The sequence below is a fragment of the Suncus etruscus genome, chromosome 5 (genome assembly GCF_024139225.1).
Source record: "Suncus etruscus isolate mSunEtr1 chromosome 5, mSunEtr1.pri.cur, whole genome shotgun sequence".
NCBI classification, from domain to species: domain Eukaryota; kingdom Metazoa; phylum Chordata; class Mammalia; order Eulipotyphla; family Soricidae; genus Suncus; species Suncus etruscus.
The window spans coordinates 118,517,171-118,531,733 of NC_064852.1; the positions used below are offsets into that span (position 1 = coordinate 118,517,171).

General features: G+C 40.1%; 2 protein-coding genes across 2 annotated transcripts in view; one reads left to right on the forward strand and one right to left on the reverse strand.

The window, feature by feature from the left end:
- The window catches only part of CLK1 (CDC like kinase 1), a 747,223-nt gene that overhangs the window by 265,662 nt on the left and 466,998 nt on the right, over positions 1–14,563 (forward strand). The gene's annotated exons all lie outside the window — the stretch shown is intronic.
- LOC126008679 (aldehyde oxidase 4-like) overlaps positions 1–14,563 on the reverse strand; it is a 127,403-nt gene that overhangs the window by 77,801 nt on the left and 35,039 nt on the right. Inside the window, exons 3-6 of the mRNA XM_049772918.1 lie at positions 10,361–10,364; positions 9,742–9,838; positions 7,159–7,267; positions 2,665–2,791 (exon numbers count right to left, since the gene is read on the reverse strand). Coding sequence (XP_049628875.1) covers positions 2,665–2,791; positions 7,159–7,267; positions 9,742–9,838; positions 10,361–10,364 — 337 coding nt within the window. The remainder of the gene's footprint in view (positions 1–2,664; positions 2,792–7,158; positions 7,268–9,741; positions 9,839–10,360; positions 10,365–14,563) is intronic.

Genomic DNA, 14,563 nt, shown 5'->3' on the forward strand with positions numbered 1-14,563 from the left:
TGTTTTGTTTTGGACCACACCTGGCAATGCTCAAGGGTTATTCCTAGCTCTGTGCTCAGGAATTACTCATAGCACTGCTTAAAGGACCATATGGGATACTGGGGATGGAACCTGGGTTGGCCACTTGCAAGGTAAATGCCCTGCCCACTGTATTATCACTCCTTCCCCAGGACAGTATTTTTTAATTAAAATATTTATATTTTAATTAGGGGCCACACCTAGCCATACTCAAGGCTTACTCTGTGCTCAAGGGTCTCTCCAGGCAATGTTCTGAAGACCATATGTAGTTTTGGGGATCAAAACTGGACTGTACTTGTGCAAGGAAAATGCCCTACTTGCTGTACTAACTCTCTGGTCCCTAAAAATAAATTTTATTTTTAATTTTAATTTTTTATTTTATTCTTTTATTTTTTATTTTTGGGCACTCCCAATGGTGCTCAGGGGTTACTCCCAGCTCTGCACTCAGATATTGATTGCTCCTGGCAGGCTTGGGGGACCATATAGGATGTTGGGAATTGAACCCAGGGTAGGCTTCATGCAAGGCAAATGGCCTATCATTGTAAAATTTCCCCCCACCAAATAAATTTTAAATGAATATGCTCAAACACATTTTAAGGATTGTAGAAACAATATATATATATATATATATATATATATATATATATATATATTTGTGTACTTGGACAGGTATAAATACATAAAAGTAAAGTATGCATGAAAATCATATGCCACTAACATGGAAACATGGTTACCAGGTTTTAATAGCCTCTAATTATGGAAATTCTGGTAATTTCATGAAAAAAATTTTAACTTTATTTTATGAGTTTAGAGGGAAAAAATAAGATAAAATGAATGGTAATTTAGACCAATCATACATAATCACATTTTTTTTTTTGAGCTTTAAATACTGATTTTTTTTGTTTGGAAGCCACACTTGGAAATGCTCAAGGAGTTCTTCTGTCTTTTCACTCAGAAATCATTCCTGGTGGTGCTCTTATGGAGGACCACAAAGGATGTAAGAATCAAATTCCAGTCCAAGTGCTTTCCCACTATTGCTTTGGCCCCCAAATACTATTTTATTAAAATATGGCCATGAAGTTTGTTGGTTTAGGTAACACTTATGAGTCTAGAAGGTGAATTGCAAACAAAAATAAACTATGGCACACCTATGCTATTTCTCTATTTTGTCAATTCAGTCAAACTTTATAATACCCTCTCCTGGTTATTACATGAAGTACAGGCCTAGAATCTGGGAGGATAATTCACTTCTTTGATGTCCCATGTAGATTTAAGCAAACAAACAAAAACTAAGGTAAACAATATGATCTCAATTTTTCAAAGTTTGAAATGTTTCATTTGTATGAATTACATCTTTGAGCAAAGACTGTTGTTCAACTTCCTCAGGTTTAGTTCAAATTATTATTGAAAATGTAAAAAAGAATTGAGTGAATTCTTGAGATGTAAGGGAAAATAGAGTATATTGATATACAAGTTACTTTAAATTTCAAATTTAACCTTTAATTTTATTGTTTTTTTTTATCTTTTATCATTATATTTCCGTTTAAGTTTATTGAAAAAGACAGAACTTTCATAAAATATTCAGAAGATTTTTCATTGCATTTTTCAACGAGTTAACTAGGTATATCTGTTATTGAAGATTATACTTATTAACATGCTTTATTTCTTTTTTGTTTGTTTGTTTTTGTTTTTGTTTTTGGGCCACACCCAGTGTTGCTCAGGGGTTACTCCTGACTGTCTGCTCAGAAATAGCTCCTGGCAGGCACGGGGGACCATATGGGACACCGGGATTCGAACCAACCACCTTTGGTCCTGGATCGGCTGCTTGCAAGGCAAACGCCGCTGTGCTATCTCTCCGGGCCCAACATACTTTATTTCTTGATAGAAAATTGTGTCTGTTCATTTAACTTTAACTTATTCTATCTGAAGAAATTATATTTTTCACCCATAAATTTAGTTGTGACAATTAATTTCTATCTTTGACCTACTTGATCTTCTAATGAATTCAACCCTAATATAAGATGTTCTGTCTCTGAAAGTCTAACTTTCTTTAGAGAATTAACCTTAGAAAGTAAAGTCAATAGGTGATTAAATAGCACTCATTTGAGCAAATTCATTCAATTGAGCAAAAACCTTTCCAAATATTCACATTTGGGAAGGATATCATTAAACATGTTTGAAAGAGCTCCTTTCAATAATTTTGCAGAATAAGGGCTCCATTAAAGAAGAAAAAAAATTTTTTTTTTTGGTTTTTGGGCCACACCCAGCATTGCTCAGCGGTTACTCCTGGCTGTCTGCTCAGAAATAGCTCCTGGCAGGCACGGGGGACCATTTGGGACACCGGGATTCGAACCAACCACCTTTGGTCCTGGATCGGCTGCTTGCAAGGCAAACACCGCTGTGCTATCTCTCCGGGCCCTAAAGAAGAAATGTTTGTGAGAAAACCTGATATCATTGCTGCTCAAATGAAGGAGCAACTTCCTGGACAGGAGCTGGGTCAGAAAGATGCTGAAGGAGTCTATGTATTAGCATGGTACCCAGTTGCTCAAAGCTGTATGATGGTTCCTCTCTGTGGTCTGGGAACATTTTCTCTAAATATCTAACACTCTTCACCTTGGTTCTTTCTACAGAGGGTCAGAGGCTCACCTGCAAGAGCTTCCATGATCTGGTCATTGTTTGGCTCTGGGTGGTTTCTGAGCAGTGTGTAGATGGACATCACCATTCCTGGGCTGCAGAAGCCACACTGGGTGCCATGACACTTGGCAAGTCTTTCCTGAAAAAAAAAAAAAAAAAGGAACATTGTTTATGCTTTTGACTTTCTTTTGACATACTTTTGACTTCCTACCTTGGATACAAGATGGGATCCTGCAGAAATAACTGTGGGGTAAAATGTAAATTATTCCTTGAAATAAAAATACTTTTTTTTTTTTTGCTTGGAGTATATGACCTCCTTGGTCTTATAATGAACTCAACCAGAATATAAAATGTTTAGTCTCTATAAGTCTAACCTTCATAATAATTAACCTTAGGAAATAAAACTAATGACTGATTATAACTGATTCATTTGATTGAGTAAAATCTTTTTAAACTCAGGGTTCTTTAGTGATAAAATAAGAAGTGTAGTTTAAAAGAACCAATGATATGATTGGAGTTTAGTAATTTGAGTTTTGTTCCTGAAAGTATCTCATTAATTGTGTGAGATTAGGGGATTTTTTTTTTTGACTTCTATTCATCTTTAACATTAGGACAATAAGGCTCAGAATGTGACTCAGTGGTAGAGCAATTTGCTGTGTCGGGCCTTAAATTTGACCCTGGTATCCCCTCTGTGGCTCCCCACTCCAGAAACGATTATTTTTGAGGATAAACCAATGAATATTTGCAAACCATTTAGCATAGTCTTTGAAAATACATTTTCATTCTCTTTTCCATTTATCTGAGCAAATTACTGATGGATTAGATAAAATAATCTATATAAATGCCTTAAAATTTATAAAATATTTAGTATATATTTTAAATATTAATTTATTTACATTAAACTTTATTATTAAAATACAACAGAAAATGAAGAGGACAGTGTGATACAGTACTATGTTGACTTTATCATGAAAATACAGAGGGAGAAGTATTATTGTGTGGTTTATTCTGTGAGGGTCTGCCTGTGTTGTTTTCCACAATGTTGACCTGACTATCTTGAGCATGATTCAAATGTTTTAAAATCTTGTTTAAAAAGTGTGGCTTCAAGGAGGAAATCAAATACCGCTCCTGTGGCTCAACTTAAAGGACATGCATAGTTCAAAGTGAGGGAAAGTAGCTGCATTTGGACTTGCTGTCAGATGGGAAATTGTTTCAGAGAGGCACAGTTAATGGAACAGCAGTGTTTTCCTAGGCAACAGGTCTCTTTCCTAACTTTGACCAGTCTTAGGAGTGTCACTATTTCCCTGTAAGGAATATTAAGCCTCTACATGTACTGGGGAGAGTATTATAAGTGGCCCATCTGATTTGATGTTTAGAAACTGGGGAATGATATTTATTAATGGTGCAATGTTAATAAATACTGATATTTACAACACCTGAAATATTGGTGAAATGTAGTTTTAACTTGTTATAATGGTTGTTGTTTAGATTTGATTTTTAATAATGGTTGTGGCTTTAATGAACTGGCTTTAAAAGTTCCTCCAAAGTTCCCAGTTGGCTTGTGCAAGTCAGTTTGAATCTGTTCCAGAGTTTTACTGAAACAATGAGGCATCTGTGAAATGAAAATTTGAAAGAAAGGAATTGGCCAAACAGCAGCAGTAGCATCAGATGCTTCTGTAACTGTGAAGGGGGCTAAGCCAAGCGTAGGATAAGCTCTTAATAAGATAAAAAAGTCGTTACAGTTAGTGTTGGGAAACAAGTACTGTATTTTCTTCAGAGGAAGCTCTTTGCCTACAGATTTAAAACACAACCTTAGAAGAGAAGGACTTCCATGGAAAGCATGTATTCATAATTGTTTCTTTTTTTTTTTATAGTGCATTTAATGCTGAATACTGCAAGTTTCTTTTCTAGTACATAAAGAAAGCATTTCCAATTCTGAGAAAAGTTTCCTATATTCTAGTAAATACTTAGCCACTTTAGTTTAGCTGTCCTGTATAGTCGCTTGCTGTGTATCATGTTGCAAATTTTGGCATCAGTTCGTATCGGTTTGGGTTGTGAATATATCACATTTGTTTGTGAATCATTTGAAGGACATGCAGGGTACTTGTATACATATTTAGCTTTATCAGAGCTCAGTAATTTTAAAGTAAGATGGACAATTAGTGTCTTCCATAAATTTCTGGTTTCCTATCTCACTTTTTTGTCTTGCCATACCGAACTCTTATTATTGCAGGTTAGGGCTAGGACAGAGCTGAGTATGCATTAAAAAATCAAGGCAGAGACTCTGCATGCCAGGATTTCTGGGTGTGTTTGACTGGTATGTTGGGGGCTCTGGGCAGGAAAGCTAGCCATAGGCCCCCTGGGCTGACCACTTAGTCCAGGGGAACTAGATTCCCCCCCCACACCAGGCGGGTCTTCAGGGCCACGCCTGATTAATCGGGCCCTGGGGGGAGGGGGTGAGAAATTCCTCCCTATGCATCCAAAAACTACAGAGGCACGGCTGGGCTCAGAACACTCCGCATGCCAGGATTTCTGGGTGTGTTTGACTGGTATGTTGGGGGCTCTGGGCAGGAAAGCTAGCCATAGGCCCCCTGGGATGACCACTTAGTCCAGGGGAACTAGATTCCCCCCCCCAACACCAGGCGGGTCTTCAGGGCCACGCCTGATTAATCGGGCCCTGGGGGGAGGGGGTGAGAAATTCCTTCCTAGGCATCCAAAAACAACAGAACCGCTCGGGGGCGCGAGCCCCCCCCCCCGCACGTACTTCCTGTATTGAGAGTATTCCTTATTCTTTTGTTATGTTTTGCGTATCCAGAATATTTATTTTTTATTCTGCCCTTTCACACGTCCCTACAAAGCTCTTTTTTACTCCTTAACTCTCTAACCCCCCCAAACTTCACTAACCTACACTACTCTTTTTTACTTCAGTAGTATACAATCCTAATCACAGACCAAAGCCATGCATTGTGTGTAACAACCCCAAACTGTTTCAAGATACATAAAATGGACACGTATTTCTTTAGAATATTTTGTGTTCTTTCTCTGACAGCTATAATTCTTACTAAATGTTGTCTTATGCAGTGACGATTCTAATCACTTTTTATCCTCTCTTTTTGAGCTGTTTAACAAGGAATTTTGGTGAAAGTGTCCCCCAGTTTAATGCTTATGATTGAACCATATCATGGGAATCGTTGGAATTGTTCTTATGGCCCCCATATGCGCCAATAACACCACGTGGCATTGCTCCTTTTTTGCATAGGCACATTAAAATGGGAAAATACTATACATACAAATAAGATCCTATCTAATAGAGATTGGAACACACAAATCTTGTAGTGCAAAGTGACCTTACACCCTGAACATTGACATAACGACCTGGCACAGACCTTTGAAGAAAGGGCATTTTCCATTCACCCCTGAACCAGGGAAGCCATCCACGAAACATCCAGGCTGGTCTATAACATCACCTGGAACCAATCCTCTACCACGGAAGACCCTACACTGCTCAGACATCGACCTGCTCAAAAGAGACTTCCCTTAACACTGAGAAGACTTAACAACAACAATGACCTGCTTACAGGACAGGGCTCTCTGCATTGCCCTTTGATTGTGAGGTGAAACAAGAGGACTCTCCACATCCTGACTTCAATGTAGGATATGAAGATTCCAGGATCTTTAATACAGAAACATGATACCAACAACAGAGACTGTGTGAAAATTAAAAGTGTGTTGGCACTACAGACAGTGTCTTGGATTGGACGATCTAGCTTGCCTGGAGCCTAGAGTTGGTCTTGTGCCAGGAAACTTCAGGGTTCGGGTCTCTTTGTATTTAGGCTAAGTATTTCTTTCCATGTCCCTCATATTTTGGTGGGCCTGTGCAAACAACAATTGCCACTCTAACACCATTTTTACTGTGCTCCTTTGACTCTAATCCTTAAAAAGAACCCACTTAAAATTTGAGGTTAACTTAAGCTAATATGAATGTATATGGAAATGTAAAAAAATACTATGCCTGTAATGTTTAAGGAGTTACATATGTTTTATGGCTTTAGATTGCCTTTGTGCTGTTAAGAAATATTATAATGTGTTACAATCTGGGGACTTGAGAGACAAAGTAATTGTACATGGATTCTGTCTTATTTATCTTAATGTTCTTTGGCTGAAATTTCAAAGTTAAGATATCAGCAAGGGGACTTCTGAGAATTATGTTATGGGTGATTGTCCTTCCACTGTAACTTTACCTTGTCCTCTTTCTTTGCATCCTTGTTCTCATAATTAAAAATAAAAAAAATTAAAAAAAATCAAGGCAGAATCACTGGTATTCTTGAGATTAAGTTACACGAATAGCAATGATATCAATCTCTGAAAAGGTTCCTAACTATCAAGAATGGAAGATCATAAAACAAGAATTAAAAGACCCAGAGGACTTCAGCTTTGCCAGTTGAACTGGAGTGCTCAGACAATATTGAGCAGCTATCTCTGACTCCAATCACATCAAGTACTTACCTGAACGGGGTGGATCCTGGCCTTGATGCTTCCTACACCTTCCACGGTGGTAACAGCTGCACCATACAGAGAGCAAATGGGCACCAGGCATGCAGTGACTGAATAATGGCTGGGGTGGATTTATTTAAAGAAGAAGAATTTGGGATTGCAATTAATAGGAATGAGGAGGAATTCAGGGCTTTCTTTTGATACAGGGGAGTCATAAAATTGTCTTTCCTTAAGAATACAAAGATGGAATACTACATAGCTGTAAGAAATGATGCAATCATTCAATTTGCAGTTATATGGATGGAGCTGGAAGAAATTATGTTACATGAAGTAAGCCAGAAGAAGGATACATACAGAATAATATCACTTATATGTTGCATTTGGAATAATTGCAGAAGAAATGCAATGGTCCAAATGGGGGTTGTCTTAAACACCGTTGGCCCAGAGTATAGAGAAGAGAAGAAAAGAAACTGAGTGGAGGAGGAGAAACACAAATATGAAAGGGTGGGGTCCAGGGGCCAAACAGTCTCAGGGCTATTGGTAGTGTTAAATAAAGTACAGAACTAAATATCCAAGCAAAAGACAACAACAATGGAATTTAAAGACCTAAACTTGAACTATATAAACTTAAAATGGGCCTGTTATACTGGCAGGCTGGGGATAGGGTATAGGATGAACTTGGGGAACATTGGTGGAGGGAGGTGGACACTGATGGTGGGATTGGCCCTGATTTATGTGTGTCTGAAACCCAACTGTGAAGGACTTTATATATCACTATAGTTTTTTGTTGTTGTTGTTTTGTTTTGGGGCCAAACCCAGTGATGCTCAGGGGTTACTTCTGGCTATGTGCTCAAAAATCGCTCCTGGCATGGGGGACCATATGGGACAGTAGTTTGGAGACCATGTGGTGATGGGGATGCAATAAGGGTCAGCAGTGTGCTATCCTATCTCTCTGACCCTATATGATGAAGTTTAATTTACACAGGAAGAGATTAACAATCATAACTAATAATAAAATAGAAAATTACAATAATATGCCTATGGTAAAAATTTATGCAATTAAGATATTGCTTCCCAATTTTTTTTTTGGGGGGGGGAGCATACCCGGCAGTGCTCAGGGATTACTCTTGGTTATCTGCTCAGAAATAGCTCCTGGCAGGCATGGGGGGCCATATGGAATGCCGGGATTCGAACCAACCACCTTAGGTCCTGGATCGGCTGCTTGCAAGGCAACTGCCTCTGTGCTATCTCTCTGGCCCCATTTCCCAAATATGTTATTAATTAGAAATAAAAATTTGAGGGAAGGTAGGGTGTTTGCCTTGCACACTGCTGACCAGAGTTTGATTCCCAGCATCCCACATGGTTCTCCGAGGTTATCAGGAGTAATTCCTGAGTTCAGAGTCAAGAGTAACTCTTGTACACTACTGGGTGTGCCCCCCACAAGACACCAACAAACAACAAAATAAAGATTTGGGTCAAAGAGAGAGTATAGCAGAGTATTTGCCTTGAATGTGGCTGACCTAGGCTTGAAAACCAGCATCCCATATGATGCCCCAGGTACGGTCATGAGTAATTCCTATGTATAGAGCCAAGAGTAGAACCTGAGCACTTCTGGGTGTAACCACCCTAAAAAATGCAACATAATAGAGGATTTGAGTTCCTTTAATGGTCTTGGGAACCACCAGGACTGTACCAGCAGTGATAAGAATACGATGCTGGGGATTAAACCTGAGGCCCTGAGCATGCTGAAATGCACTGCAGTCCTTTGACCTACCCAGATATTAGAAATAGAATATTTTTGCAGAATTCAATCTTAGACAACTGAGAATGCTCAGGTTGTAATCTCAACTCTTGGAAGAATAAATACAGGTTCCTTTAACAGCACCAGGAATAGTAAGCTCCTTTAACAGCACCAGGGATAGATGGCCTTCTTATTCTTCTTATTATATTGAGAATAAGCAAGACAAAGCTCCCACATATATATTTCCTTTCAGCTATGTATCTAGAAGCCTGTGGACAAACCTTTAGGTAAGACCTGTCCTTAACCCCAAGGTGATGTGTCTCAAGCTAAACTTGCTTCTCTCCTTTCCTCTGTTCACCTCTTCCAAGTTACCTAATTAATGACTGATGATTCCCATCCCTCTCCCTATGATTTTACACAAAACTTAGGAATCATACTAGATATCCCTTCTTCATCACCACTGTCTGTCAATGATATGTTAGTCTAAGGTGGAACTGATTGTAGCAGACCATCTCATTTGATTTGAAGTCCCTTTCAGTTCTTCTAGGAAAATAATTCCTAGGTGCAAGACCATACTTTGTGTTTAAGCCATATTTGCCTGGAAATTTGTTGAGAAACAGTGAAAGAATTTGTATAGCAGCAGAGAACCAGATTCTGAGAGATAAGCCTACAGTAGTAGTATAATCTATCTCTAGGGCACAGTGTCTGATCATGAGAAAGATGCAGCACAGAGGATGTTGCAGGGAAGCTGTGGGGGGCAGAAGTAAAGAACATTGCATGAAGAGCAGGTGCAAAAGAAAGAGGCTCCTCCTCCTTCCCAGGGGTGTCCAGGGCAGGGATCATTCAAAAGATACCGAATCTTCTTGGTCTTGGGGTCGTATCTAGACACCATGACAGTGCAGGCACCACAACCTCCTTCCCCGCAGCTGTATTTGGTGCCATTGAGGTGGACTGGAAGGCAAGAAGTCAAGGAAAAGGGGTGCAAGATGTTTTGCTCCATCACCATTGTCTCCCCAAAGATTCTCGCTTAGAGATCAAGCTCTGTTTTCACAAATAAAGACTCACTGGGAAAGGTTACAGACCCCCTCAATGCTATTTCTGAAACCCAAAAAACCAGATAATGCTTTTCTGAAAGCTGTCTGGTTCAGATTTTGGCATGCGAGTCAGATGGCACTGCCGGCTGGATGAGAGCTCCCTGTAAAACTAAATACGCGACCATTTCAGGGGTGAACCCAAAGGATGTGCCCACCAGTGGGAGATAGACTGGTTGATCAGATTTTCATCCAAATCAGTTATTAAAACCACACTGAATTTGGTTGTGAGAATGAACAACTGATCCCGGACCCACTGGGGAGACTAGAGGCTTACAAAACAGATCCCACCCATCTCTGGAGTGTGAGTACACACACATTTGTACACAAGGCCCTTTGGGTTGGGCATACTGCCTTACCCTGATTCTGCAATGCAATGCACTGACCTTCTTTTTGTTTAATATGTCTGAAGGCCTGGGACCAAATCCAAAGCACGTGAGCTCTCATTAATCTCACTACCACCCCACCCCATTTATTTCCTTATGGATTACAACATATTTATTTAATCTCCCAGACTTGTAATGTTAGTTACCCTCTTTCCTTGCCTAGTTTCACAAAGGGAGAACAAAAAATATACTTAAGTCTGCCTGAAGTACTATAAGCATTGCTGGGAATTTTTCCAGGGTGAAGCTTTAAAAGGATTGTTTGGGTGGAGGAGATCCACAGTAGGTGGAGATTAGGTAGGATCAGTTGGGAAATTGGGGCTGTGGTTGGTAAAGCTCATCCTAGCAGGGTATGGTGCTGAGACAGAGATCTCGGGGCTGAATAGACCTCTCCCTAGAATTTTGAGCCATCCTCTGGGTTCTGAGACATCTCTACCTGCTCAGACAGTAGAGGATGCTTGGAATGAAGACAAAGCCATGTGGGGACCACTTGAAACAATAAGTGGCCATTGGATTGGCCTAATGGAAGCCCTTGTCTCACACTTGTGCAGTCTGGACCACATTTCCCTTTCTGAGACTTAAGCCAACTATGTGAGGTTGGTTTTATCTTGCTGAGTACAAAGTAGAAAGTAGCTCTGACCGGCTGTTTTATCTTTAAGTTACAAAACAACTAGATGTTCTGGACCACATTTCCCTTTCTGAGACTTAAGCCAACTATGTGAGGTTGGTTTTATCTTGCTGAGTACAAAGTAGAAAGTAGCCCTGACCAGCTGTTTTATCTTTAAGTTACAAAACAACTAGATGTGTGCTAACCTTCCAGATCCCCTGCCAGCAGGGTGACTCAGTTCCTTGCACCGTATCTAGATTCATCCCAGAGTGCACCACCAGAAAAGGTCACTGGATGTGAGCTACATGATGTCTAGTTAAAACCAAACTTCAGAGAAAAAAACAACAACAAACAATGCAAGTTTATCCATGCATTTGATTTCAGGAATTGTGGGCACACCCTATTTTTTAGATTGGAAATCTGGTGATCCTAGAAAGAGTCAATATAAAAAATACAAGAGAAATTTAGTTTCTGTCATTAGGAGAGTTCCTTCATGTTCCAAGGTAAGCAGCTCCATAGCACATCCAGAAATTACCCTGAGAACCAACGTGAACAGCTGACCTGCAGTTTCCCAGGGTAGCAGGGTTCATCGTCCTCCCTAAGTTATTGGAACCCTCCTCCTTCTCCTTTGTCTCATCTTTTTCACATCCACCTTTTTTATTTGTTTGTTTTAGCAGAACTGGAGAGGGATCACAGGGTCTCACACATGCAAGGTAGAGAGGTAGTTTTATCACTAACTTAGCTCTACCACTCTATGAACTTCTACAAATCCTAAACCCACATTCTCTTGCCTGTAGTGCTCCCCCTACAGTGCTGAATGGAACATCTTCAGGCCAAGTCTTTCTCCCCAGCTTTCCATTTACCCAGAAATTTACCGAGTCTTTCTCTTGAGCCCCACTGTGTGTGTCTGTGTCCCCACTGCAGGAAACTCCTCCGTCTGGCTATTAGTCTCCTCCCTGCTGGTCTCCCTCACATGACAGAGTCAGAGGATATCTTTTTGATTGACTACTGAACATCTGCCTTTGTTCTGGGGGTTGACATCTGATAATCCAGAGATTACAGAGCCTCCAAACTCACATCTTCCTTGACACTAGTAAATACAGGCTCCTGAAATCTGCGACCTGTTCATGCACATCAGATTACTTAAGTACTTGGACCAAGGACATAGCACGGCGGTTATGGTGCTTGCTATATTGACCCTGGGTCTATTTCTAGCACCACAAGGCACAATCTCTGAGCACAGTTGGGTGTGACTCCCTATCCCTGAAAATAAATAAAATTCATATTTGCTTCAGAACAAAGTAGGAGGTGTCCAGGAGAAAATAATTCTCCAGCAGGTTTTTGGGTGGGGAGGCAGAATGAATGGGGTGACTCAGTGGGAGCTCAATCTAGGTAAGAAAGAGAGGCTGGTGAGAGTAAGAGGAGCTAAACCTAGTTAAATTGCTTTGTGTGACTGTGTACCTTACTGGTTTCAAGTTAGGAGGAAATTGGGGGTTAGTGGGAGCCTGAAGTTTTATATTTTTCTAACCTCTTAAAGAGAAAACCTAAAAGAAAAAAAAACCCATGAGATTATAGACATAAATTTAATTCGATGGCTTTGAAAGGGACAGGTGGGAACCCTAGAATAGGTAGAGAAGGTCAGTGTGGGTAGGAGCCTCAAGGAAGGGTTAGGGGCTGACTCGGGCGAGAAGACAGTCATTTCCCACAAATATCCAAGTTATGAATAGATTGAAGGTCTGGTTAAAAATAAATCGCCTACCTGTTAGCCTCATTCCATGACCATTGATGCTAGAAACAGAGATAGTACACCTAGAAGCTTCAGGAGTCTTGTTTACACAATAGAATTTATCTGTGATATCAGATCATGGAAGAGTCAGAAAGGGATGAGGGAGGTGTGGAAGGAATGATGGGGGTGGGTCATAAGAGAATGGCAAGATGGGTGGTTCTGCTAAGGGGGAGGGCTTCTGGCCATGCATGTTTATTTGAGGATGTATGAATTTTTAATTTTCTCCTAATTTAAAGGGGTCTCTTCATGTAAGAGATCAAGGGAAAGCATGGGAAAGTGTGTAGTGGGTTTTGAAGTGACAGAAAAGTGAATAGGACAACTAATAAGTAAATTTTTGTGCTATACACAGCTGTGCTTAAGGCTTATTCCTAGCTTTGTGTTTAAGGATCAGTTTTTACTATGTCCTAGGATCATTTATGGTGAACAGGATTGAACTTGGGTCAACTGTATGTAAGGCAAAGACCTTAACCCTATATTATCTCTCTGACCATAGGGAGGTTTTGAAGCCAGATAAGATGTCAGGAAGATGGCAGAACTATGAGGGACTATTTGGAGAGAGAGAGACTGAGAGAGAGAGAGAGACAGAGAGACAGAGACAGAGAGAGACACAGAGAGAGACAGAGACAGAGAAAGACAGAGACAGAGAGAGACAGAGAGAGCGACAGAAAGAGATAGAAAGAGTTGCAGTTATAAGCCTAGTTCCTGGAAGAGTGAGTAGAATGTTAGGGGATAATACTATCCAGAGTTATGAAATTATCATTTTACAGTGGAAAATAAGATTAAAGAAGGAATAAAATAAGAGAGATGGAATCTAAGAGAGAAAATGGGTACCAGGTACTCATAAGTTCTTTAGATAAGTTGGGAGAGAAAATAAGTAGTGGGTATTTTTGGAGGATGTTTTGTTTTTGTTTTCATTTGTGGTGCTACAGATTAAATTCAGACCCTCACAAGTGCAAAACATGTGCTCTACCACTAAGCTAGATCCCTGGTCCAAAAAATAGTGTTTTTAGAAGAAATGCAATGGTTTAAAGGGGATTGTCGAGAATACTCTAGACCCTAAAGTATAGAGAGGAGAAAAAAAGAAATTGATTGAAGGAGGAGAAAGATAAATAAGAATGACAGGAAACAAGGTCCAAGAGATTGTAGGTGCATTGGTGCCACATCTGCTAGCCCTCTTGTATGACAAGGTCCAAGGAGGGTGGAAGGGCTTTCAAGGAATGCTCCTTTCTGGAACAGGACCATGGCCTCTGGCCCCCTTCCCCCTGCCACCATCTCCAGGACTTTGTATAATTACACTCTGCGTTAAGAATATGGTCTACATGTTGGGCTTAAGGGCTTAGGAGATCCTAATAGGGATCTAATAGGGGAAATTTTACATTCAAGATATTTACAAAAGTTTTTAAGCCAGATGGGGTCTTTAGAAAGTTCATAGATAAACTGCAAGGATATGAACAGGCAATTACTCAGTAATCATACCAGGCTTTTGAAATTTCAGCAGCATCAGACACTGGAAATCCTAACTACTAGGAGAAAGCCTGACCTTTTTAAAAAGCCCCTCTAGAGCGCCCCTATCAGGGTGCCTGCTACATCAACTTTATGATCAAATATGGTCCTGCCCATGTGATTTAAGGTCAAGTCTGGCACCCACCCAAAGGCAAGAACAGCATGCAAAGGGTACTCAATGATTCATTACCATTCACATGAGCTTACAGCCCAGGTGGACAATGACAGATAAACATTAACCATAGGCATAAAAGATTGGAGGATTTGTTATTATGGTAGAGAATCAGACATAGAAGACCTGACTGG